This window comes from Elephantulus edwardii, unplaced genomic scaffold, assembly GCF_000299155.1.
Source record: "Elephantulus edwardii isolate Elephantulus edwardi_28Jun2011 unplaced genomic scaffold, EleEdw1.0 scaffold00004, whole genome shotgun sequence".
Classification (NCBI taxonomy): domain Eukaryota; kingdom Metazoa; phylum Chordata; class Mammalia; order Macroscelidea; family Macroscelididae; genus Elephantulus; species Elephantulus edwardii.
Genome location: NW_006399754.1, coordinates 39,032,565 through 39,059,295, shown reverse-complemented (window position 1 = coordinate 39,059,295; position 26,731 = coordinate 39,032,565). Strand labels below are relative to the sequence as shown.

Here is a 26,731-nt window from a genome sequence, read left to right as displayed (position 1 = left end):
GAGCTGGTGGGGAGGGGTGGGAAGGGAGAAAATTGCGGCAATGAATGAATGGAAATCCAAAACCTCTGTAAAAAAAAATTATAAAAAAGAAAAACACGAAAAAAACCCCCCATATTGCGATGGGAAAGTCTGCTGTTAGGGACCTCTCCAGGGTACTGAAGAGCAGTGGTGTCACTCTGAAGACTAAACTGTGCCTGATACAGGCCATGGTCTTTGCAATAACTTGTTGCATCAGAGAGTTGGACAATGACTAGGGAGGATAGAAGGAGAATAGATGTGTTTGAGCTGTGGTGCTGGAGAAGAGTATTGAATGTACCATGCACTGCTAAGAAAATGAACAGGTTCATCCTGGAGAGGGCTAAACCAGGCTGCTCCTTGGAGGCAAGGATTCTGAGGCTTTTTCTGACATACTTTGGACATGTTCCAAGGCTGGTCCTTGGAGAGGGACGTCATGCTAGGGAAGGTGGAGGGACAACACAGGAGGGGAAGACCTTCTATGTGGTGAATTGATTCAGTGATTTGGGTAATTAGTGTAGGTGTGTCAGAGACAGTTAGATTGACACAGGACAGAGCAGGGTTTAGGGCTGTCGTACATAGCGTTGCTATGAGTCGCAAGTGACTTGATGCACATAACAACAACAATAAAATTTAATCTATACGCAAGATTGGAAGAAGATTCAGCAGCCTCCTTATGCAGATGATAAAATCCTGCTTCCTAAAAGTACTAGAAGATCAAAGATTAGAGCCTTTCATATGGATTGCATCTAATATCAAGAAAACAAAGGGCTGATAGGCAACCTCATGATAGATGGAGTAAAGATTGAAGCTGTCAGTAATTTCTTCTTACTTGAATTCATAATCAATATTCTTGGTACCAGTGGTCAAGAAATCAAAAGATGTGTTGCATTGGGAAAATGTTCTATCAAGGACGTCTCTAAAGTACTATGGAGCAGTGATGCCACTTTGAAGACCAAGGTGTATTTGATTCAGGCCATGGTCTTTAAAAACACTTGATATGCATCTGAGAGCTGGAAAATGAATAAAATGAATAAAAATGACAGAAGAAGAGGCAATTCCCTTGAGCTGTGGTATTGGAGAAAAGTACTGAATGTTCCATGGACAGCTTGTAGAAAGTGCAGCCGGAGTGCTCCTTAAAGACAAAATGATGAGATTTTGTTTTACATACTTGGAACATGCTGTTGGGAGAGATCCGTCCTTGGAAGGGAAAGATGGAGGGCCAGTGAAGGAGAGGAAGGCCTTCAGCAAAATGAATTGCTATAATGACTATCACAAAGGACTCAAGTGTGTCAGATCTGCTGGGGATGGAACAGGAGAGGACAGGGTGATATTCCTTGCTCCTAGGCTCTCTATGAGCTGTATTTGACTTAAAGGAAAATAATAGCAGCATGAGTTCAAATAGGATTTATTCTTCATTTTCTTAACTTGTTTAACTGGCTACTCTTTTAAAAAAATTTTTACTGGTTTACTTACAAAGTTGGTAAGCATTGTTTTGTTTTTCACACCAGATCTCTCCCTTTACTGAAAAGCAAGGATTTTTGTTTCTTTTTGACTTTGTGGAACCCACAGCAAGCTGGACAGATGCTGCATTTGAAGGTCTGTCTAGCTTTATGCTGGTGAATATTAAATTTCAATTAGAGAGTGATTCTGAGCACAGTTGATTTTGTTTTGTTTACTGGAATTACCTGAAGCAGAACTGGGAGTGTGATAACCCACCAGTGGTGGGTGAGTGGTATAAATGTCTAGCACTACCTCTAAATGCAGTGTTTCATTGATTGTGACTCGTGGTGATTCCCTATGACCGAGGACAGCCTCACAGAGTGTCCCAGGCAGCCACCTGGCTGGGAGCAGATAATTTGCCTACAGAGCTGCAGGCAGATTTGAACTGCTGACCTTTAATTAATAGCTAGGTGTTCACCCTTTGTCCTGTAGGGCCTCTTCCTCTCCAAGTAGAAATAGCCCTGAATCCCACAAAGTTGCCTCTGTGAATCCAGTGCTGTGTGCTTCCAGGGCTAACCCTGATGTGCCAGTGAAGATGGAGGAGAGGTGGGATAATGCCCCCTCCCCACTCTGCAATACTGATAGTGACTGCTGTTGACAGAACCATTGATCTCCGAAGGTCTTAAAGTGATAGCTGGCTCTCACGCCTGTGTGGTGGAGGCATCGCCCATTTGATTGTGCTTTTAACAAACCGAAGGTTTGTGGCAATCCTGCTTTAAGCACGTCTGTCAGTGCCACTTGTCCACCACCTGGTGCTCACTGGTGCTCACGCTCACTTGGGTGATGTTCATGGTATTTCAGGCATTTTCACGATGTTACCACATGTGTGCACTTGCCAAACCCAGCCTTGTGTCCACTGCTTTTGGGTCCATCCCAACTCCTGGGGACCCTTCAGTGGGTTCTGAGGCTGTGAATCCCCCTACCTGCCTGTGGATTTGAACCGCTGACCTTCCAGCTAGCAGCCCAACATATGGCACAGTTTGGCAAAGTTAGCCACCAGGGTCTGTAATGGATGGCATGTAGGGCAGAGACAGCTTCATGCACTGACCACCAGGGACTTCAGTGGGAGGGATACAGGGTAGATAAAACTCCATACACTGACCACCAGGGTCTGTAATGGATGGCGTGCAGGGCAGACGTGATTGTAGTGTGTGCCCACCTGGCTTCCTTGATACCATATTTGCATTGTCATGGTCATATCTCTGAAGTCTCCTGTGAAGGTGACACACAGACTTGATGCTGTTCTCTCTCCCTCTGCAGGAGAGAGCTATGTGTGTGGTTCCATTGAACCCTTCAAGAAGCTGGAGTATACTAACAATGTGAACCCCAACTGGTCCGTGAATGTCAAGACCACCTCTGCCTCGCGGGCAGTGTCCTCACTGGCCACCACCAAGGGCAGCCCCTCGGAGGTGAGGGAGAACAAAGATTTCATCCGGCCCAAGCTGGTCACCATCATCAGGAGTGGGGTGAAGCCACGCAAGGCCGTCCGGATCCTGTTGAACAAGAAGACGGCTCACTCCTTCGAGCAGGTCCTCACGGACATTACTGATGCCATCAAGCTGGACTCGGGGGTCGTGAAGCGTCTGTATACACTGGACGGAAAGCAGGTAAGCAGAGCCTGAGAGAGGCTGCGAGTGGAGGGCTTTCTGCATGTAATGGGTCGTGGGTGTGCTTCACCAGTGTGGCTGAGCGGATGGATGGGTCCCAGCCACCCACGAGTCAGCATTGTTGACCTAGGGGCACCCAGGGTCAGAACGAGGCATAAGATGAAGGGTGCATATACATCTGTAAAGCCAAGGCATTACCCGGAATTTCTGCTCTTTCACTTATCAGCCGAGCTTTGCAGTCCCACGAACACAGTAGCAGTAGTAAACCAGTAACAGGACTTGTGCGAAACTTATTTAATACAGGATTTTAAATCTGGGCCAATATTTCAGCTTACAGTGCCAGGATGTTCCAGGAAAGAAAACCTTTCAGATTCCTGTGTCCCTGCTGGCTGCTAAGGGTTGCATATTGCCATGGAAACAGGGCCAGGGCAGTGCTTGTAATGAATGGTGACAGGCAGCATCTTCTGGTTCTTCTGGTGGTTTACACAGGGTAGCTCCTCTGCTGAGCCTTTGAGGCTTCTGTTGTCAAAACTGTGTGGATAATTCCTTAAAACTTAGCAGCATGGAACCGAGGTGCTTTGATAGTTAATCTCCTGTACTGTTTTCAATACTGAGAAATAGCTTTTAAAACTAGCTTTCCTAAGACTCAATTTATAGACATTGCCTCGGGGAGAGAGTTTGGGGTGTTGTTTCTGCCTCTGTGGCATCTCAATGTCTCTGTTCCTAAGTGATGTGTTTTCGGGTCTGTCTGTGATCTTCGCTGGGATGTGGAGGTGGACATCTCAATTATTCCTGTAGAGGAAAAACCTCCATTTATTTGACCCAAATACTGTCTTAGTGCTTCATTTATCAAAGATATGTTCAGTGGTGAGAGTGACAACTTCAACAGATTAAAATACTTTTATCGTTACAAGAACATGGAAACAGCCCAATGTCCAACCACAACTGGATGAATTGGGAAATTATACATTGACATGGTGGAATACTATGCAGCACTCAGGAGCAATGATTTTAAAAAACACTACATAACTTGAGAGAGACTGGAAAGCATTATGCAGAGTGAAATAACTCAGTCTCTTAAGGACAAATACTGCATAAGACCATTATTGTAAAAATAGAACGATAACTAGTAAATCGTGTATGGTGACCCAAAGGAGAAGAGATGGGAGCACAGGGGTGAGGATGGGCAGAGGAGAAATCGCAGGGTTGCATGATTTGGTGGATGGAAGGAGCATTTAAGGAAATTGGAAAGATCCAGTGGGGACCTGAAAAGATGGGGTAATAGTGGACATAGATCAATGTTGATTAATTTATAAAACACAATATATGAGAATGAGTGTATAAAACATAATATAAATGAAAGGTGAAACAGTGAATGTGAATTTGGGGAGAAAAGGATATTTATAATGCATAAATCACTGATTATACTAAAAAATTAATATTTTAAAATTTTTATTTTATATTGGTTTGCTTACAATGCAATTTTCCCTTAGTAATTCAGTCACAAAAGTGATGTGCTTATTTGTTATATGCTGTCGTCACAGGTCAGGTTGAATGTGGCTCATGTACGGATTTGTTTCTTAGAATCTACTCTTTTTGATCTTATAGAGTTATATCTAAGACTTACAACACTATCTTTTTATTTTAAAAAATAGTATTGTGTTTTCAGTGAGGGAGGATGAGACAGAAGTTTAGTTTCTCACCCAACAATTTCTACACAAGTTGTTCAGGAATGTCAGTTACATCCTTTGTAATACGCCGGCATCCTCATTATTTCCATTCTGGTTGTTCTGTCCCCACTAATCTAGTTTCCCCTGACTCTTTAGAATCTCATTTTATTTTACTGCTGAGTTGGAACCAACCCACTGTTGACCCTCCAGTGAGTCTTCTGAGGTAGTGAATTTGACGGCCTAAACACTGGACCTTGGTGATGTTCCCCTGCTCTGTTTATTCAACAGTTTGAACAAGCAATACACATTATACTTCTACACGTGTGTCTGTCTTAGCTCTCTGTCATGTAACTCCTTTTTAAACGAGGCTGTAATATTAGTCATTGAATGTAAAGGTGCTATATGACCTTTAGCAGAAGGAGCTGACCTAGATTATTGAAGTCATACTGACTGCATCATAAGAGACTGACAGCAGCATGATACGTTCAGAATCACAGCAATCCTGATGGCTTGAGACTTAGGCCATTATATCAGGGGCTGATCAGTGGGAGATGGGTGTTGAGTGGTGCAGGCATAAGTAGGAAGGAATGGTGGTGGAGTAGGGAAAGGGTGGATCAAAAAACAAACAAACAAACAAGCAAACAAACAACAAGGTGTAGTGGGGGTGGGCAGCAACGTTGAATCTTTTGGTCATTTTTATTACTGGGAAAATGTCTTTCATCTGCTGTTTTCTGTGGACTGTTTGTCTATCAGATACTATTATATATATTTAAAAATTGAAACAGACTAGGAAGAAGGATTGGCCATCCACTTCCGAATGACAGGCCTTTGAAAACCCTATGTACAATAGAACACACTTAGACTATCGCTTGGACTAGCAGACATAGCAATTGAGACTTAGATCTTAGAAATGGAAATACAGAGAAGAAGGAACAGTTGTAAGCAGATCCTAGTGATTGGAATGTGGAATGTGAGAACCATGAATGGAGGAAAATTGGAATGCATAAATATTGACATATTAGGTATTGGCGAAATGAGATGGCTTGACATGGGACATTTTGAATCAGATGATCGTATGATTTACTATGCCAGGGATGAAAAGGTGAGAAAAAAAATGGGGTTGGCTTCATAATTAAAAAAGTCATTTGTAGATCCATCTTGAAGTACAGTGTGGTGAGCGACAGGATAATATCCATACACATACAAGGAAGTCCAGTGAATACTAGTATCATTCAAATATATGCACCAACAACTAGAGCCAAAGAAGAGGAAATAGAAGATTTCTGCCAGCTTTTGCAGTCAGAAATTAATCAAACATGCAATCAAGATGCATTGATAATAATGAGTGACTGGAATGCAAAAGTTGGGAACAGGGACGAAGGATCAGTAGCTGGAAAACACAGGCTCAGTGAGAGAAATGAGGCTGGAGATAGAATGATAGAGTTCTACACATTCAATGATTTATTCATTGCAAATACCTTTTATAAGAAACATAAATGCAGGCTATACACCTGATGGTATGCTTAGGAATCAAATCAATTACATTTGTGGAAAGACAAGCTGGAGAAGCTCAGTATCAGCTGTGAAAACCAGGCCGGTTGCTGATTGTGGGACAGACCACCAACTACTCATATGCAAGTTTAAGCTGAAGCTGAGGAAAATGAAATCAAGTCCACAGGAACCAAAATTTGACCTTAAGTCTGTCCCACTCGAATTTCAAAACCGTCTCAGGAACAGGTTTGAGGCCTTGAGCACCAATGAGCATAGACCAAATGAGTTCTGGGAGGTTATCAAGAAAATCATCCATGAAGAATGCAAAAGATCATTACAAAGGCTGAAGAAGAAGAAGAAAAGACCAAGACGGATGTCAGATGAGACTCTGAGTATTGCATTAGAGCGCTGAGAAGCCAAAGCTAAAGGAAGAAACCAAGAAATCAAAGAGCTGAACAGAAAATTTCAAAAGGCAGCCCGGGACAACAGAGCAAGATACTATAATGAAATGTGTGGAGAGCTGGAGTCAGAAAATCAAAAGGGCCGAACTCACTCAGCATTTCTTAAGCTGAAGGAGCTGAAAAACAAATTGAAGCCACAGGTGGCAATACTTAAGGATACTTTGGGTAGAATGTTAAATGATACAGGAAGTATTAAAAGAAGATGGGAGGAGTACACAGAGTCACTGTATGAAAAGGAATCGGCTGACACAGAAGAATTTAATGAAATAATATATGAGGAAGAGCCTATGGTAATGAAGGAGGAAGTTCAAGTTGCTCTGAGGGAATTGGCAAAAAACAAGGCTCCAGGAGTTGACAACATATCAACATATTTCAACAGATGGTACCCTGGATGTGCTCACTAAGTTGTGCCAAGAAATCTGGAGGACAGCCAGCTGGCTGACTGACTGGAAAAGATCGATATTTGTTCCCATTCCAAAGAAAGGTCACCCAACTGAATGTGGAAATTATCGAACAATATCATTAATATCACATGCAGGCAAGATTCTGCTGAAAGTTATCTAAAAATGTTTGGAAAAATATGTCAGCAGAGAACTGCCAGGTGTGCAGGCTGGATTTAGAAGAGGTCATGGTACTAGGGATATTATAGCTAATGTTAGATGGATCTTGGCAGAAAGTAAAGAATACCAGAAGAATGTCTATCTGTGCTTCATTGACTATGCAAAGGGTTTTGACTGTGTGGATCACAGCAAGCTATGGCTGACTCTAAGAAGAATGGGAATCCCAGAACATTCGATTGTGCTAATGCGAAACCTATACTTGGAACAAGAGGCAGTCATCAGAACAGAGCAAGGAGACACTACATGGTTCAAAATCAAGAAGAGGTCCATCAGGGATGTATTTTGTCTCTATACCTTTTCAATCTGTATGCAGAATAGATCATCGGAGATGCTGGGCTGCATGAGGAGGAATGTGGCATCAGGACTGGTGGAAGAGTCATCAAAAATCTTTGTTATGCAGATGACACAACCCTGCTTGCTGAAACTGGGGAGGATCTGAAGTGCTTGCTGCAGAAGGTCAAGGACTGCAGTCTTCAATATGGATTGAAGCTCAACATCAAGAAAACAAAGATTCTCACCATTGGGCTGATTGGCAGCATCAGTATGGATGGTGAAGAGATTGAGATAGTTAACAGTTTTAGTTTACTCGGTTCCACAGTCAACACTCTTGGTAACAGCAGCCAGGAAATCAAGAGAAAAATTACATTGGGAGTCAGCTGTGAGGGACCTCTCAAGATTACTGAAGTGCAACAACATCAGGCTGGAGACTAAGGTGCACCTGATCCAGGCTATAGTCTTCACAGTTACATCAGAGAGTTGGACAGTGAATAGGGATGATAAAAAGAGAATTGGTGCCTTTGAGCTGCAGTGCTGGAGAAGAGTGTTGAATATACCATGGACTGCTAGGAGAACAAACAGGTTTGCCGTGGAGAAGGTTAAGCCAGAATGCTCCTTGGAGTCAAGGATTCTGAAGCTTCGTCTGACACACTTTGGGCATGTTGCAAGGAGGGACTGGTCCATGGAGAGGGACATCATGTTTGGCAGAGTGGAGGGACAGCGCAGGAGAGGAAGACCTTCTATGAGATGGATCGATTCTGTGAGTGGAGTGGTGGGAATGAGTGTGTTTGAGTTGGCGAGGTTAGCACAGGATATCCACAACAGCGTTTAGGGCTCTTGTACATAGGGTTGCTATGAGTCGCAAGTGACTCAATGGCACATAACAACAACAGTAGATGCAAGGTACTGAGATTTTCACTATATACCACATTTTCTACCCAAAAGGTATCCCACATTTCTACAATAAAGAAAAGGATTCAATGAACTCACTTGTTTAAACAGTCATTGCAAAAGTCTGGTGCTCCCTCACAATGTATCCACTTTTACAAATTTTGCTTTAAATGACTCACCCTTTGATTTTGATACTTGTTACACAATAAATTGTATAATTATAAAGGAACAAATGGGAAGATGGCATGAAAGAAAACAAATAGTATAAACAATACTATTTTTTTTTATTTTCAGCTCAGTCTTTCATCTCTAATATATTAGAATGGAATGTCTTTCTCTGTACACTTTCTTGGATGCCTTCCTGCATTCTTCATCATGGATGTCAACATTGTTTATGAAGGAAAATCTGTTTGAAACAACATCATATACTTTGGTCCTTTTTTTCATTGAAGATTCAAGTGTGTCTTCAATGGTACTGTGTGTGGTTATACAATGTCCTGCACTCAGTACATCAGGAACAATGCTCTCATTGACTTGGTGATTTGTAATGGCTTCTGCAGTGCTTACCTGCTTGAGTATCAGATTTTGGCAGTCTTTGTTTTGTTGTGTTTTCAAAATCTTCTTTTAAATTATGTAAATATCCTGTGCATGACTAGATAACTGTGCATGTCTTTAAATTAACTTCTGCATCTTGGAATGCCTGACACTTCTGATGAAAATGCTGCAATACATTTCTCCACATCACCAGCATAAACACATGCTCTAGTGTTTGTGATTTTTTGTTGTGGTTATTGGTAATGTTTTCAGCTTCTCTTATTGTCTCTTTTAATTTTATCTGATCTTCAGCAATATTTTCTATGGAGTCTAGACTTGGAACATGCCATTTTAGCATTGTACTAGCTGATTCAGAATTACCTTCCCAACATACATTAGAAAAACACCTTACTATGTTTTAAGAATTGTCTGTCATAGATTAAATCCCTGTGTACAACAAAAACATTTTCCAATAGAGTGAAAAGATAACCTGCTGACTGGGAAAAAACAGTTGGCAATACCATTTCAGACAAGGGTCAAAAGGTTACAAAAGGTTATCAAAAGGTTACAGAAGCCTACAGGACCTCCACAAGAAAAAGACCAATGACCCAACTACAAAATGGGCAAACTATATAGAAAAAAATTCACAGAGGAAGATATAAAGATGGCTATTAGACACATGAAAAAATGCTCCAATCACTGGTAATTAGAGAGATTTGTCTGTTGGCCATCTGAATATCTTCCTTTGTGAAAAATCTTTCCATGTCTTTTGCCCATTTTGTAATTGTGTGATCAGCCTTTTCCTTGTAGAGGTCCTGGAAGTTTTTGATACGAGACCCTTGTCTGAAATGGTATTGCCGGCTGTTTTCTCCCTGCCAGTAGGTTTTCTTTTCACTCTGTTGGAAAATGCTTTTTGAGGCACACAGGGATTTAATCTTTAGGAGATCCCATTCATCCATTTTATCCTCTCCAGATAGTGCATTTCTGGCTGGTTGGCTGAGGCTAACATTCTTGGTGGAAGCACACTGCCTTGATTTCTGTCATGGATTGGCTGCTGTATTGGAGCCTCAGACTTTTGGTGTGCAGTCTGGGGCTTAACCCACTGTATTTCAGCCTGCTTTAGCCCATGTGATCATGGTAGTTTTCAAAACATCTTCAATGAACAAAAGGAAAATAGAAAAGAATGATGAGGACATATCCAACCTGCTTTAAGGACCACCACTTTTCAAGGAGCAGATTTAGGGCTTACCATCTTCAAAAGAGGCCATTATCCTTATCTCTTATCATGATCTAGCATTTTTTTATTCTAAAATCTGACATTTTCTGACAGTCTAATAAATATGAGTGAGAAGACGCTGGGGGTTCAGTAGCTAAGCTCTTAATGTTAATGGAAAGGCTGGTGGTTTGACAATACCTAGCAGCTCTGGTGGCCCAGTGGTGTGAAACTGCACTGCAATTCCAAAGGCATGTAGTTCGAATCCACCAGCAGCTCCACGGGAGAAGGGTGAGTAGTCTCCTTTTGTGCGATTAACTGTCTCTGAAAACCTGCTGGAGGGTCCGCTGTGGGTTGGTTCTGACCCGATGGTTCAACAACAGCAACTCTGCAGGAGGAATATCTGGCGGTCTGCCCCATAATGCTGGCAACCCGGGAACCCAGGGGTGGTTCTCTCCTGTCCTGTGGGGTAGCTCTGTGCCAGTACCCAGCAAGGACAGCAGCAGTGGACAGCAGTATGAACCGTCCAACATGCGTGACAAGTATCATGGTCATCAGCTTAATTCTAGTATAAAGACCCTGCTTCTCCAGCAGTTTGAAATCATCAGTGTGTCTGTGGGAGAAAGGTGTTCGTTGGCCTGTCCAGGAGCTCCCAAGGAGCATGACTGGAGAGTAACCCGTGAGAGCAGCTGGGGAGTCCAGGACAGCTGTGCTGCCTCCCGGGGTACCTAAGTGCACAATCTCCTCCCATGGGATTTAAAGCCTCTGCAAACCTGTGGGAGGGTCAGCTGGGAGTCACTTCTGACTCTGAGAATGAGTGTGGAGAAGGCCTGCTGGGACAGTTAACACGTAACTGCTCGTCCCAAAGTCACTGGTCCAAACTGCCCAGGGGCTCCATGGATGGAGTCAAAGGACTGGGTGATCCGCATCCCGGAAGATAAAAAATCCCTGGAGCCCACTGCCGTTAGGTCACTTCTGACGCACACAGTCCCACAGGCAGAACCCAACTGCCATATACTTCCCGGGCAGCACCCTTCACCATTCATCCTGTCTTGAGGAATTGCAGGTGGATTTGAACCGTGGACCTTCCAGCTGAAGGCTGAGTGCTTGACCACTGCACCCCGGGGACTCCTCTCATGAAGCTTCGCTGTTTTTGCTGGGCTGTTGGAGGTGGCTGTGACCGTGGCATCTCTGGGCATCCTGTCACTTGGAGCCAGTTCAGAGGCTGTGGGTCTGAGGTGGGCTGTGAGTGTTGCTGTGTGTGGGGAGAGATGCATTCTGAGTGTCCCCATGACCATCTGTCATGCTGTGTCTGTCACATGACCCGCCATCTAAGGCTACCTTTTTAGGGCACAGCTGTGTGACCATAGCGCTTAGAGCCTGCATTTCAAAGCTCCTTCTTATATTTCTATTCTTTAGACTGTGGGTGGGTTTCTTAAGTAGATTTTAGCACATGTAAATTTTTTTTTTTTAAGAATATGACCAAGAGGTGATCCCTCCCCCTTTCTTCATCAGGATTTTGGATAATCTGACCAAAAACTTACTTAATAAAGCATTAGGTAATGAGTTTGTGATTTCAAGTTCACAGTTGTTTAAATTAATTTTTAATTATTTACTTGCACTGTGTTTCATGCATGTACTCTGTGATCCACGTGGCCCTTTATTTATATTAAGGCTTTGTGTTAATGGGTGGGTTCAGAACTGCTGTACATAGGGTCGCTGTACATCGCATGTGACTCAGTTGGACATAACAACAGTACATATTATGACAGGTTTGGAAGCAGGAGTGGCATCCACTTCCTAGACAACATGCCTCTGGAAACCCTATGAACTTTGATACATGTCTTTAGTTGAAGAAGGGCTTTAGGCCTTTTGTTCATAGAGTTGCTATGAGTTGTGCTCAACTCGAAGGCAGTGAGCGACAACAACGGGTGGTTAGAGCCCGGTCCTGTGCACAGCGGCCCCGTAGCACAGAGGACGCCTTCCCAGGAGAGGGTCCAAGCCTGAGCTATGGAAGGAGTTCAGGTGGCATTGGAGTTTATGTGAGAAGCTTTAACCAAAAGGTGGACAGTTGAATCCCACCAGCTGCTCCAGGGAGATGGACATTGTCCTGTGAAGACAGATGCAGACACCGAGGGGGAGTCTTTCCGAGGTGGACCAGAGTGGGTAGCAGCGAATTTGATCTTGAGCTAACAGACTGCTGCGCCTTTGTCTTACTGAGAAGGTGGTGGGTCCACACCTCCGATCTCTTGGTTACCAGCCAGACGGCTTAACCGGAGCAGTAGCAGCAGCCCTCCTGTCATAAAAAAACACAAGTCCCTCACAGCCATTGCCATCAAGTCAGAACTGACTCCCACCTGGCTGCCCTTGGGTCTCTGAGGCTGTGAATCACACAGTAGGGACTGTCCATCTCTCTCTCCATTGGAGCCGCTGGCAGATTCAGACCAGCTGGTCAGCCCGGTACCTCCCTGTGGGCTACACCGTGAATGGAGAAGACTGAAGAAGGATGCTTTTGAATCGTGTTGTTGGTGAAGAACATTGAATATATTTTTCTCTCCAGGCTATTCAATGTGTTAAAAAATTAAAATGCTCAAATCCACCAGATGCTCTGCTGGAGAAGGAGGGGCCATCTCCTCCTGTACCAGTCAGATCTGATTTGACGGTACACTCACACAAAATAATAAAAAAAAAAGAAAGAAAAAAATTAAAATGTATAGAAATTGAACCCTAAAATTTATTCTGTGCAGTTTTTCTGCATGCAAAGAGGGTGACCATTTTAATTCCACAAAACACACATTGCTTTAGGAAGCTGAGTCTTGTGAAGCTGGCGAAGGGGAGGGAGGAGATGCCCAGGGGACAAGCCTTTGGCTAATCGTACCATGACTGACTGACTGCTGCCTATTAACTGCCCTTCCGCAGCCTGCTGCCAGAAACCCAATCTTGGGTACAAGGGTCAGAATGAAAAAGTGGTTTTATTATGAACTGGGATAAGGAGTTGTATTGCCAACCCAAAGGCACATGGTTCAAATCTGTCTGCTTCCTGTTAGGAGAAAGGTGGACCTGTGGGATTTGCAGCCTTTGAAAACCTTCTGGAGGGTCACCTATGTATCCGTTCCAACTCAACAGCAATGCGGTAGGTAGGTAGGTAGATACACGGGAGGCAGCGTGTATGCGCTTCCCAAACCTGCCTCCATAGAGAGGGCAGTGTACGTCGTCCACAGGTTGCTGATTGGAGGGCACCTAAGGACAGCATGCACCTTGGCGCCCTGTGGCTGTGGTCACTCTGCATGCAGATGACATCTGAAGCTCCCTGAGGAGACAGTCACAGGAATTGTTAACACAGCTCACGAGCAGTCATCAGGAAGGGGCAGGAGGGGCAGCAGCCTTGGCTGAATGCTGACCTGCCGGTGTCGGGGCAAAAAGACTTTGGTTCAACACCAAAGTAAGGAGGGAGACGAAACAGGAGAATAAGGCTTGGAGCCGACTAGTGATTCAGATAAAGTGCAAAATGGTTAGAGTTTTCTTTGCGTGTTTACTCCCTGAGAAGCCCACTCTTGATTAGAAGGCCTTAACTGTTATGCCATTGAAAAGGGAGTGATCCTCTCCTGTAGGGCAGGTGATAAGAATGTCAAGGTGATAATGAAGTGCCCCCAGCCCCAGACTGAGAAGGACACGTCTTTGAAAGGACTGTTAAGAATGGTGCTGTGCTGGTTTTCAGGCACTCTCTGGGGTGCTGCTTGCCCTCCTCCATTTGGGGAGTGCTGGTGGCTCAGCATTGAAGCACCTCCTGCTGTAAGATTTGCTGGACAGCCGCTGTGGGTCTGTCTGGGTCGGAACCATGTGGCAGGTGGGCTCATCACCCTGTCCCAGACCCTCAGGGAGTAAGGCCACTTTCAGGGCCTTTTGGTTCAGCAGCTCGGGAGCAGCAGCAGCTGGAGGTCACCTGTGACTCCTGCCCCTGGTGGTTACAGCCTGGGAAGCCCATGGCTGTGACCTTGGGTGGGAGTTCTGTGCTTTGATTGGCAGGTGCCCAGTGGTCTGCTTATGGTCAAGTCTTGGTGGTTGAAGGAAAGGTGATCTTGGCTCCATCCAGCATCTCCCCAGAAGGATGCCTGGTGCATGAGCACAGCTTCCCAGGGCGCCCAGGACAGCTCTGCTGGTCCCGGGGTCACCGGGTTGGAGCACAGGGGTCGGGGGGCCAGTACAGTGAGGCCACACATTGTCCATGCACACTCAGCGTGTGGTTCTTGGGGCAGTCCCACCACCTGGCCTCACCTCGTTAACACAGAACTGCCCTCTCCTAACATCCTGGAGGAGGTAGAGTACAGCAGTTGGCTTGACGTGAGCGTCCCTCATGTCGACCCTTGGCTTGTGGTGACACCACAGAGAGCAGAGCAGAGTGCTGCCCAGACCTGAGCCACAGCGTGATGCAGGAAGTTCTCTCTGGCTGCTTTGGGAAGAAGTTTGCTGGCCTTTCTTCCTAGTCTTAGTCTTTAAGTGCTGCTGAAATCCATCGTGGCCACACAGCAGCCTCCGCTGAGAGATTAGATGAGCAGTGCTGGGCGGGAGGTGAGAGCCCTGGTGTCGCCCATGGCGTGAGGATTCGCCAGAGCCCCTGGCTGCTTCCTGCTGTTGTTGGTAGATGCTGTCCCATCAGCTAGGACTCACAGCAACCCTGGAAACAGCAGATCTGAACTTGTGCCGTCCTTGGGTACCCTTACCATTCTGTCTGGAGTGCCGGAGCCCATTGCTAGAATCACTGTACCAGTCCATCTTGTCAGTGGTCTTCCGTCTTCCGCTGACCCTCCACCTTCCCCGGTGTGTCCTTCTCCAAGGATGGGCCCTCATGCCAGCACTCAGAGACTGTAAGGTGGAGTTGAGGCCTCAGTGGGCACACCTTCCCAGATTGTGTCTTGCTGGACTGCACTCTGCAGATGGGACGGCTTTGCCTACTGAAGGTTGTGGGAGCCCGGTCAAGTACATCGGTCAGTGGCATCTTTCTGGCCACATGAGCTCACATCCCTGTGACTCCTTGTGGCCATTCTCAGGGTCTTTCCTCATCTCACTGCTGCAGAGCCAGCAGACTACATGCTAATGTCCACGTATCTTTCACATGCACTGGGAAGACGACATATCCATGTGCTCATCACATCTCCAAGGATACAGAGAAAGCACCCAGGGCGGGAGGTTGTTGTTGTTGTTGTTATGTGCCATCGAGTCACTTGTGACTCATAGCGACCCTATGTACAAGAGCCCTAAATGCTATTCTATCCTGGGCCAACCTCACCGTCTCAAACACATTCATTCCCACCACTTCACTCACAGAATCGATCCATCTCACCGAGGGTCTTCCTCTCCTGCGCTGTCCCTCCACTCTCCCAAACATGATGTCCCTCTCCAAGGACCACTCCCTCCTTGAAACATGCCCAAAGTATGTCAGACGAAACTTCAGAATCCTTGACTCCAGGGAACATTCTGGCTTCACCCTCTCCAGGACAAACCTGTTTGTTCTCCTAGCAGTCCATGGTATATTCAGCACTCTTCTCCAGCACCACAACTCAAAGGCATCAATTCTGTTTTTATCATCCCTATTCACTATCCAACTCTCTGATGCATAGCACGTCATTGTGAAGACTATAGCCTGGATCAGGCGCACCTTAGTCTCCAGCCTGACGTCATTGCACTTCAGTACTCTTGAGAGGACCCTCACAGCTGACTTTCCCAATACAATTTGTCTCCTAATTTCCTGGCTGCTGTTACCAAGAGTGTTGACTGTGGAACTGAATAAACTAAAACTGTTAACTATCTCAGTGTCTTCACCATCCATACTGATGCTGCCAATCGGCCCAATGGTGAGAATCTTTGTTTTCTTGATGTTGGGCTTCAATCCATATTGAAGACCGCAGTCCTTGACCTTCTGCAGCAAGCACTTCAGGTCCTCCTCAGTTTCAGCAAGCAGGGTTGTGCTATCTGCATAACGCAGGTTGTTGACGATTCTTCCACCAATCCTGATGACACATTTCCTCCTCATACAGCCCAGTCAGGATCCTTTCTTCTGGGAGGGACTGAGGAGTCTGGAAGGTATCTGTCTGGTCCTGGGGAAGGTTGTGGACTTAGGAACACAGCCTAGGAGTCCAGCAGATGAACAGTGATCTGCTGGCAGGGTGTCCTCAGGCAGGCCTCAGTGTGTCCGTCTGTGAGATGGGCACAGGGAGTGAGGGCCTCACTGGCCAGTGGAGGAGTTCCCAGCTCTCAGCACACGATGTCGGGGCTGCCCCGTGTGGGCCGTGTTCTTCCCTCCATGTCTCTGCCTTCCTCTCCCTGAGAGACCCCAGGCTTGTGATTCAGTTCTCTCTACAGTGTTGGGTGGAGTGGTTTCTTTAGCAGGAGATGCCTGGCTGACACCTCACAACCACAAAGCGGCAGTGGGTCATTTTGGTTTGCGTCCTCCCTTCATTTCAAGTTCCTGGTGCTGATACCTGCGATATGAAGTGGGTAAAGAGTGACCCTTGATAACCCGGAGTCACTCTGACTGTACCTCAGGGTCTCTCTGCTCATTCAGTCCCACCAACTACTTCCAGGAGGAAAGATTTGCTGTCCTCCCATTGTTGTGGCATCCTGGGAAATCCATTGGGGGGTCAGCTGGGTCTGTCCTGACTCCACATCAGTGAGCTGAGTCCAGCTGTATGTAGGTGAGGAGCCTGGAGCCCTGGCTGTACATGGGGGGACGGGGCTGGTGGAAAGGTGGGCGGTTTGAACCCGTCAGCTGCCCTGCAGGAGATGCAGCAGTCAGCTTCTGTAAAGATCACAGTCCATTTCTGTAAACTTTAGTTAAAATCACAATTAAAAAAGATTTCATTATTAAAAACAAAAAAGAACTCCTACTGGTTCCTCGCTGTCGCACACTGCTGAGGCAGGATCCCCGCAGTGTCCTTTGTTTACGTGAGGAAAACAGATTGGGTTTTTTCACAGAGACATAGTCATCATATGTCATGACGGGTGGAGATGTGCTGTCAAATCACATCCTGCACAGAGTTTTATTTTTACTGTGATTTGGATGAAAGTTTATAGAACAGATTGGTTTTCCAACCAACCATTCACGCACATATTGTCATATTAAATCAGTGACAGTCTCCACCACGAACAGTATTCTTCCCGTCTCCTCCTTGTGGTCCTCATGTCCATACATCCTTCTGGCTGCCTCTCCTGTCATCTGAACATCACCTCAGCAGAGCTTCTCTGTGGTCTCACATGGCTGAAGCCCCCACTGTGTCTTATGCAGCTGACATCAGTAGAGTTCTGCTTGGGATTTGGAGGCAGCTAATTACTAGGGATGGTAGAAGGGGAATTGATGCCTTTGAGCTGTGGTGCTGGAGAAGAGTATTGAATATACCATGGACTGCTAGGAGAACAAACAGGTTCATCATAGAGAGGGTGAAGCCAGGCTGCTCCTTGGAGGCAAGGATTCTGAAGCTTCGTCTGACATACTTTGGACATTGTTGCAAGGAGGGACATCATGCTGGGTAGAGTAGAGGGACAGTGCAGGAGGGGAAGACCCTCTATGAGGTGGGTTGATTCAGTGACTGGGGTAATCGGGATGGGTGTGTCAGAGGCAGTGTGATTGGCACAGGATAGAGCAGGGTTTAGGGCTGTTGTACATAGGGTTGCTTTGAGTCGCAGGCAGCTTGACGGCACATAACAACAACAGTAATAATTACTGAGCAGAGCTTGTGAAAATATCCTCCCCTTCTGGAACCGGCTCTCTCTTTCTGTCTACACGTTGAACACAGTGGCTGCTACATTTCACTTGACCCCTAAGAGTTGTGGTCCTTTTCTGAGAGGGCTCCTGAGGCCAGGCCTCAACAGTTGGTCTTTTTCTTTAAACGCTTCAGAGCGAGCCTTTGTGAGCCCCAGGCGCAGGCATCCAGCAGTGAGGATGGAGGGACCACCTTCCAGGCCAGAGCCTCCCTGCTGATTTGTCTCCCAGGCTTGTGAATCTTTCTTCCCAGTCTCCTTGGAAACCTGAGTGCCTACATCCTTGTTGCTAAGGAACAGCCTGTGCTCTATAAAGAGAGGGACACACTGCCTGCTCCAGTGACATCACCCCTACAGCCTCCTCCAGTGACACCACCCTGCCAGCCTGCTTTGATGATGTCACACCAGCTTGCCTGCTCCATGACGTCACTCTTACTAGCGTGCTCCAGTGACATCATGCCTGCTAGCCAGTATTGATGATGTCAGGCCTGGTGGTGACCACCAGCCTGCTCTGGTGACATGGCTGGTGGTGACAGTGGTGACATTCTCGCATAGATTTGCGGCAGGAAGGGACTCGGGGGTCTTTCTGACCTTGCTGATCCTGACAGAGCTGCTTGTCCCTCTGGAAATGGACACTGTGTGGTGTTTCTGCCGGCCTCCCTCTCAGCTTCATCCTTCACCTCATGACCATCTGCTAACGAGAACCCACTGCCGCAGTCACAGCCCCCGGCCTGCTGTGCCACCTCCCCCGCACCGTGGTCTGTGGGAAAGCTCACACCTTCCACGTGGGAGGCCCGAGTTCACGTCCCGGACAGGGCATCTCGTGTGGAGCCACCACCTGTCTGTCAGCAGAGACTTCAAGGTGCTCCAATGCTGAGCAGGTCTCTGTGGCCCGTCCAGGCTCAGAGGGGCCAGGAAGAAAGGCTGGCCATCTGGTGGCTCTGGACCTGCAGCATTCTGCTTCTGTGGCTAGGAGGACTGGGGCCCTTGTGCCCTCAGGTGACAAGACACAACTTGGTCTCAAATAACAACTGGAAAACCTGCTGTCAAGTTGGTTCTGACCCCACGACCTGGGGGACAGAGCAGACCTTCCCCAGAGGCCCCCGGCTGCTGTGCTTATGGAAGCAGAGGGCCCCTCACACAGCTGACCCGTAGCTGACCCTCCAGCAGATTCCAGAGGGAAGGGAGTGCTCAACTCTCTCCCAGGGAGCAGCTGATGGATTCAGACCATCGCCTCTGAGTTGACACCTGCAGCTCTTTTACCACCAGCTGCCAGGAACTGAAGAGCTCTGGGCTCACAGCCAGCACTTAACCAGGCTGCCACCTTGTCAGCCTAGATGCTAACAAGCACCCACTTGGTTCCAGCAGTTGGGGGCTCTGGGCAGAGCCCTGGCTCCAGCTGTCATGCCTGGATTATGACAGTCTGTGGTGGAGTTAAGACTGACCATTCAGTGGCCCCAGTGGTGCAGCATATAATGTATCAGGCTGCCAGTGTTGCCGCTTCTTGGGGGCATATGGTAGTCTCCTGTAAAGATTTTCAGCTTCAGAAACTGGACTGAGCATTGCCAGGAGTTGGAAGGTAACAGGTTTGGGTCCAGGGGGTGGCCTGGCTTGGCCTTGGATGGTGTGGTGGTTGGATGCTGTTGCTTCAGCTCAGCCTCTTAGTGACCCTGTGTGAAGGAGCAGAGCTGTCTCCTGGGGTCCCCTCGGCTGTCATCTCTGTGAGAGCACAAGCCAGCACTGTTCCCCTTGGAGCCCAAGGGTGGGTACGAACTGCCGAGATTTTAGTTAACAGCTGGCTGAGTGTCAGACCATGACTCCACCAGAGCCTCCTTTAGGCCAGCTGCAGCCTTGAAAAGCATGGCTGTTTTTCAGGAAGTCCTGTCTATAAACAGCAGGAACAGACTCGAGAGTGGGCACGGATGCGCATGAGCAGTGTTTCCAAGTGAATGAAAGTGCTCTGAAAAATTAATCATTGGGGAGGTGTGTGCTTTTACTGAAGCTGTTGAACTGAATCACCCGCATGAGGTCAGAACAGTGTTTGCTCAGGGTTAAACTCAGGAGTCAGCATGGAAGAGGCTGGAGGGAGGGACGGAGGGGAACGCAGGGCAGAAGAGGTATGCGCTCCTGTGAGGAGGTGTGGATGGGGCCACAAGCCGAGCTGCCCTGTAGCCATTCTCCCAAAAGTCCAGTGAGGGAAGCCAGGCCTGCAGTGTGGGTGGACCTGATATACTTTGGACATGTTCTAAGGAGAGACCAGTCCTTGTAGAAGGACATCATGCTTAGCAGGGTGGAGGGACAGCGCAGGAGGGTAAGGCCCTCTATGAGATGGACTGATTCAGTGACTGGGGTAATCAGGATGGGTGTGTCAGAGACAGTGAGATTGGCACAGGACAGAGCAGAGTTTAGGGCTGTTGTACTTAGGATTGCTACCAGTCACAAGTGACTCGATGGCACATAACAACAACAACTAGTTTATTTACAAAATTCAAATACAAATTTGAACAAATTCTTTCCATTTCCCTCACCCCCCATCAAATTGTACAACCCGATGATTAATCCCCTCCTCCCCCTACACATCCACATCCGTCTGCTTCCAGTCTCTTCCACCTTCCTGGATCCTTATACTCATTCTACACTAATGGTTTTATATAATATTTGTCCTTATGGGACTGAGTTAGTTCACTCAGCATTATGCTCTCCAGTCCCTCACTAGTTAGGTAGTAATTTACAAAGTTATTGTTCCTGTGTGTTGCATAGTGTTCCATTGTGTGAATGTACTATAATTTCTCAATTAATTCGTGGTTGGACATTTGGGCTGTTTCCATGGTCTTGCGATGGTGAATAATGGTGCTATGAACATTGGTGTACAAATCTCAGTTTGTGCTTCAGTTCTCATTTTCTCAGGGTATATTCCAAGTAGTAGTATAGCTGGGTCATATGGAATTCTATGTTCAGCGTTTTGAGAAATAGCTAAACTGCCTCCCAGAATGGTTTCACCATTTTACAATCCTACCAACAATGTATAAGAGTTCCTTTCTCACCACATCCTCTCCAACATCTATTACTTGCTGCCCTGTTAATCTTTGCCACTCTTACTAGAGTGAGATGATATTTCATTGTGGTTTTGATTTGCATCTGTCTTATTACCAGTGATTTGGAGCATTTCTTCATGTTTCTGTTTGGTATTTGAATATCTTCCTCTGTGAAAATTCTTTCCATGTATTTTGCCCATTTTGAAATTGAGTTATCAGTCTGGAAGAAAAGAAATTATAAGGACAAGAGCTGAAATCAATGAGATAGAAAACAGAAAAACAGTTGAAACCATCAATAAGACCAGGAGCTGGTTTTCCAAAAGGGCCAATAAAATTGACAAACCACTGGCAAATTTAACAATAGGAAAAAACTCGATTAAGAAATGATAGAGGTGACATCACAACAGAACCAGAGGTAATTAAATCAATAATACCAGAATACTACGAAAAGCTATACTCTGATAAATTTGAAAACCTAGAGGATATGGACAAATTCCTTGAAACACATCCCCTGCCCAGACTGACAAGGGTAGATATAGATCACTTGAACAGACCCATCACAAGAGAGGAAATTAAAAAGGTCATAAAAAGACTTCCCCATAAGGAAAGCCCTGGACCAGACGGCTTCACAGCTGAATTCTACCAAACATTCCAAGAGGATTTAGCACCCATTCTACTTAAATTATTTTAAAAAATTGAAAAAAAGGAACACTTTCAGAGCCATTCTATGAAGCAAGCATTGTCTAATACCCAAACCACGCAAAGATGCTACCAAAAAAGAAAACTACAGGTCAATATTTCTCATGAATATAGATGCAAAAATCCATAACAAAATCCTAGCCAATAGAATCCAAAAGCCCTTAAAAAAATTCAGCATTACCAAGTGGGATTCATAACAGGTATGCAGGGTTGTTTCAACATAAGGAAAACAATCGGCGTAATTCACTGTATTAACAAAGTAAATAACAAGGCCCATATGATCTCAGCAATCGATGCAGAAAAGACATTTGACAAAATCCAACAACGCTTCCTGATAAAGACACTCAGCAAAATTGGAATAGAAGGGAATTTCCTCAACAAAGTGAAAAGTCTATGCAAAACCAAGAGCCAACATCATTCTTGATGGAGAAAGACTAAAACCATTTTCCTTGCAAACAGATCTTTTCTTTTAGACCATTGATAAGAAGGGCAAACTCGTTTCTGCCATTCTGCATTTATCAGAATGAAGCAGTGTTTCTTAGGCATTGAAGGCACTTGAAACAAGTGGTTGCGATGACAGACTCACTTGTTTCCAGACAGTGAGGACAGTCCATTGTCACAGAGGAGCTCAACCAGTGTGGGAGGGCTAGACTGAGGGGTGTTTCCCATGTAGACGGTCCTCCAGGTTGTTCTTCAGGGGGAGGCTGAAATGTAGGACTTGAGGGGACAGTTGTCAAGGAGTTGTGGTGACTTTAAGACAAATGAGATGTGGATGATCCACAGTGACATTTACAATGTAAATTTATAATGTCGATGTGTACTCTCCTGACAGACTCTTCTCTGGTGGCCTGTGGGTTCCTGGGGGTGGAAGATAACAGCATTAACGTTGGGCCATCCTGAAAAAGCAACATATTAGGATCTCTGTCAAACTCCATCAGCTTCTCTTGCACCTGTGTCCTGGGAATGGGAGCAGAAACTGCTTCTGCTGGCTTTTCCAGATGTGCAGTTATCATCCAGAGGGATACTGGTGTGGGCTGGTCCATCCTGCTGGGATTATGCACCACTCCCTGCGTGGAAGGAATGAAGCCACAACAGGCACCCTAGCAGGACATCTGGGGAGGAGTGGGGACCTGTGAAATGTAAAACGCAGTTTACGAGCTAGTCTTTCTGGAGCCATGCCCCTCACATGCTGTGTCAGAAAACAGGGCAAGTGTTTGTCTTCAGATATTTTTCAAGAGGGTTCATTGCTTTTGTTTCTGAATTGTTATGGCTTAGTTCAGGATTGGACTTTCTGGCAGGCTGTGCGAAGCTGGTGGTGGATGCTGCCGAGTGGTCCTGCCTCCGAGTGACCCCGTGTGACAGGGCAGGAGCAAGCTCCCAAGTCTTTCTCCTCAGGAGAAGCGGGGTGGGTTTGAATCACTGACATTTGTTTCTAGCTGAACGTTTATATGTAGTGCAATTTTGGTCTCTCCACACATCCATCACTGTGATGGTTTTGTGCCCCTGAGTCAGAACTGACCCGTAGGTGACCCTCCATCGGGTTTTGAAAGGCAGTAAGTCACATAGTAATTGAGTGGCCAGTTTTCTCCTGCAGAGCATCTGGTGGATATGAGCCATGTACGTCTGCGTTAGCAGCTCAGCGCCTCAGCACTAGGTGGGGGTTTAGGTGCCTTGGGTCCAGTATGACTTATGGAGACCCTATGGAAGACAGATCTGAACCCAGCCCTCACTCTAGGGGCAGCATGCCAATCAGATCACAGGCTGCATGTTTGCATTTGCTCTGGAACCCCCTTGTTTAAACCAATCAGGTCCTAGTGGGCGGGCCTTTGTGAGTAAAAGTTGGGTCCTGCCTGAGAGTCACCTGTTTGTATTTCCTGTCTGAAGCACCTGGATTCTGGGAGGTACGTTGTTTTGTTGTGATTTAATTAATAATCAGGTGTAAACTAGAATAAAGACTGCTTTGCTGTTGTTTGCTGTTGTTGCTGTTATGTGCTGTCAAGTTGCCTGTGACTCATAGTGACCTAAGGTGCAACAGCTCTGAAGCCTGCCCTGTCCTGAGCCAGTCGCACTGACTCTGACACATCTACCCCCATTGCCCTAGTTACTGTATCAACCTATCTCATCTGGGTTCTTCCTCTCCTGCACTGCCCCCCCCCCACCATTCCAAGCATGATGTCCTTTTCCAGGGACTGGTCCCTCCTGGCCACATGCCCAAATTACATGAGACGGGGCTTCAAAATATAGGAGAAGCTTGATTTCACCTTCTCCAAGACAGACGTACTTGTTTTCTTGGTGGTCCATTGTGTGCTCAAGACTTCTCCAGCAGCACAAGTCAAAAGACATCAATTCTTCTCTCATCCTTAGTCATTGTCTAGCTTTCTGATGAATGGAAAGTAATTATGAAGACTGTAGCCTGGATCAGGCACACCTTAGTCTCTAGGCTGACATTGTTGCTTCTCAGTACTCTGGAGAGATCCCTGACAGTAGATTTTCCAATTGCATTTTGTCTTTTGATTTCTTGACTGCTGGTCCAGAAAGTGTTAGTTGTGGAGTCGAGCAAGCATTAATTCTTAACAACCTCAATCTCTGCACCATCTATCATGATGCTGCCAATTGGCCCAGTGGTGAGAATCTTTGTCTTCTTGATGCTGAACTTCAATTTATATTGAAGACTACAGTCCTTGATCTTCTGCAGCAAGCACTTCAGGTCCTGCTCAGTTTCAGCAAGCAAGGTTGTGTCATCTGCATAACGTAGGTTGTTGATGAGTCTTCCTCCAATCCTGATGCCACATTCCTCCTCACAAAGCCCTACTTCCTGAATTATCTGTTCTGCATATAGATTGAAAAGGTGTCAAGACAGAATGCATCCCTAATGCACTGCTTTCCTGATGTTGAACCAAGCAACAAGTACCAGAAGAATGTCTATCTGTATTTCATTGACTATGCAAAGGCGATTGACTGTGTGGATCACAATAAACTGTGGCCAACCTTGAGGAGAATGGGAATCTCAGAATACTTAATTGTGCTCGTGTAAAACCTATACTCAGACCAGGAAGCAGTCCTCAGAACGAGCAAGGATTTGTTGTTGTTGTTGTTGTTGTTGTTATGTGCCATCGAGTCATTTGCAACTCGTAGTGACCCTATGTACAACAGCCCTAAACCCTGCTCTATCCTGTGCCAATCGCACTGCCTCTGACACACCCATCCCAATTATCCCAGTTACTGAATCAATCCACCTCATAGAGGGTTTTTCCCCTCGTGTGCTGTCCCTCCACCCTCCCAAGCATGATGTCCCTCTCCAAGGACCTGTCCGTCCTTACAACATGTCCAAAGTATGTCAGACGAAGCCCCAGAATCCTTGCCTCCAATGAGTAGCCTGGTTTAACCCTCTCCAGGATGAATCTTTTTGTTTTCTTGGCAGTCCATGGTACATTCAATACTCTACTCCAGCACCACAGCTCAAAGGTATCAATTCTCCTTCTATCCTCCCTCTCTGATGCATAAAAAGTAATTGCAAAGACCATGGCCTGTATCAGGCACACCTTAGTCTCCAGAGAGACATCGTTGCTCTTGAGTACTTTAGAGAGGTCCCTAACAGCAGACTTTTCCATCGCAATGCTTTTTTTGATTTCCTGGTTGCTGGTGCCAAGGGTGTTGACTGTGGAGCCGAGTAAACTGAAGCTGTGAACAATCTCAATCTCTTCGCCATCCATCCTGATGCCACCATTTGGTCCAGTGGTGAGAATATTTGTCTTCTTGACATTGAGTCTCAGTCCATACTGAAGGGTGCAGTCCTTGACCCTCTGCAGCAAGTGCATGAGGTCCTCCTCAGTTTCAGCAAGCAGGGTTGTGTCATCTGCATAACGCAGATTGTTAATAGATCTTTCACCAATCCTGATGCCACACTTCTCCTCGTAGAGCCCAGCCTCTCGAATAATCTGCTCTGCACACAGGTTGAAAAGGTATGGAGATAGGACACATCCCTGGGCATATACCAATCCCAATTTTGAATTTGCTGTAAGAGTTACAAATTAAATTGTCAACTTGTGTTTGGGGAGAATATTTTTCTAAATGGACAGCTCTTGTCTGTTAGTTTGCTGTACTGAGATAATGTGGGGTTCCTGTGACACTGAAAGCTGTGCCACTGGTGTGTCAGATGCTACAAAGTTTACTTATGGTGGACTGGTTTTAGTAGAACTCCCAGATGAAGACAGACTAGAAAGCAGGATTGTCCATCTACTTCTTAAATAACAGGCCTTTGAAAACCCTATGAACACTAGGGAAACATGACTAGTTATAGTAGGATAGTGGTAGAGCCCAGATTGGAAGTCAGTTGAAATAAGGAATAGCAGTGACAAACATCATTTAATAATTGGAACATAGAATGTATGTAGCTTAAATGCTGGAGCTGTGGTGTTGGAGAAGAACACCGAACGTCCCATGGACTACTAAAATAACAAGTATGTCTTGGAGAGGGTGCGGCCAGAGTGCTTTTTGGAGGCAAGGATGATGAGGCTTTGCCTCACACACTTTGGTCATGTTGGTAGGAGGGGCTATTCCTTGGAGAGGGACATGATGTTGGGAAGGGTGGAGGATCGGCGAAGGAGAGGAAGACCTTCAACCAGGCATGTTGACCTGGTGATGCCACAGTGGGCTCTAGTGTGTCAGAAAGTGTGAGGATGGCACAGGACAGGACCAGGTTCAGATCCGCTGTTCATAGGGTTGCTGTGAGTCATACTTGATTTGATAGCATCTAACACCAAGAGTGTATCACTGAGTCTGCACTACATTACTTAGTGGGGGGAAGCTGACTGAGCAGGAAAAGCCTTCATCATGGTCATCACTCCTCTGAGAATGTTGTCATGCACCTTTGAGTTGCCTGAAGCTCGTGGCAACCCTCTGCACAATAACTCGGAACCCTGCTCTATCCTGAGCCAGTTTTGTTACCAGCTTTCAGATGC

The 26,731-nt window shown here is 46.1% G+C and overlaps 1 protein-coding gene across 1 annotated transcript in view; it reads left to right on the top strand.

Moving 5' to 3' along the window:
• The window catches only part of DCLK1 (doublecortin-like kinase 1), a 304,341-nt gene that overhangs the window by 25,522 nt on the left and 252,088 nt on the right, over positions 1-26,731 (top strand). The window contains exon 3 of the mRNA XM_006879588.1: positions 2,779-3,125. Coding sequence (XP_006879650.1) covers positions 2,779-3,125 — 347 coding nt within the window. The remainder of the gene's footprint in view (positions 1-2,778; positions 3,126-26,731) is intronic.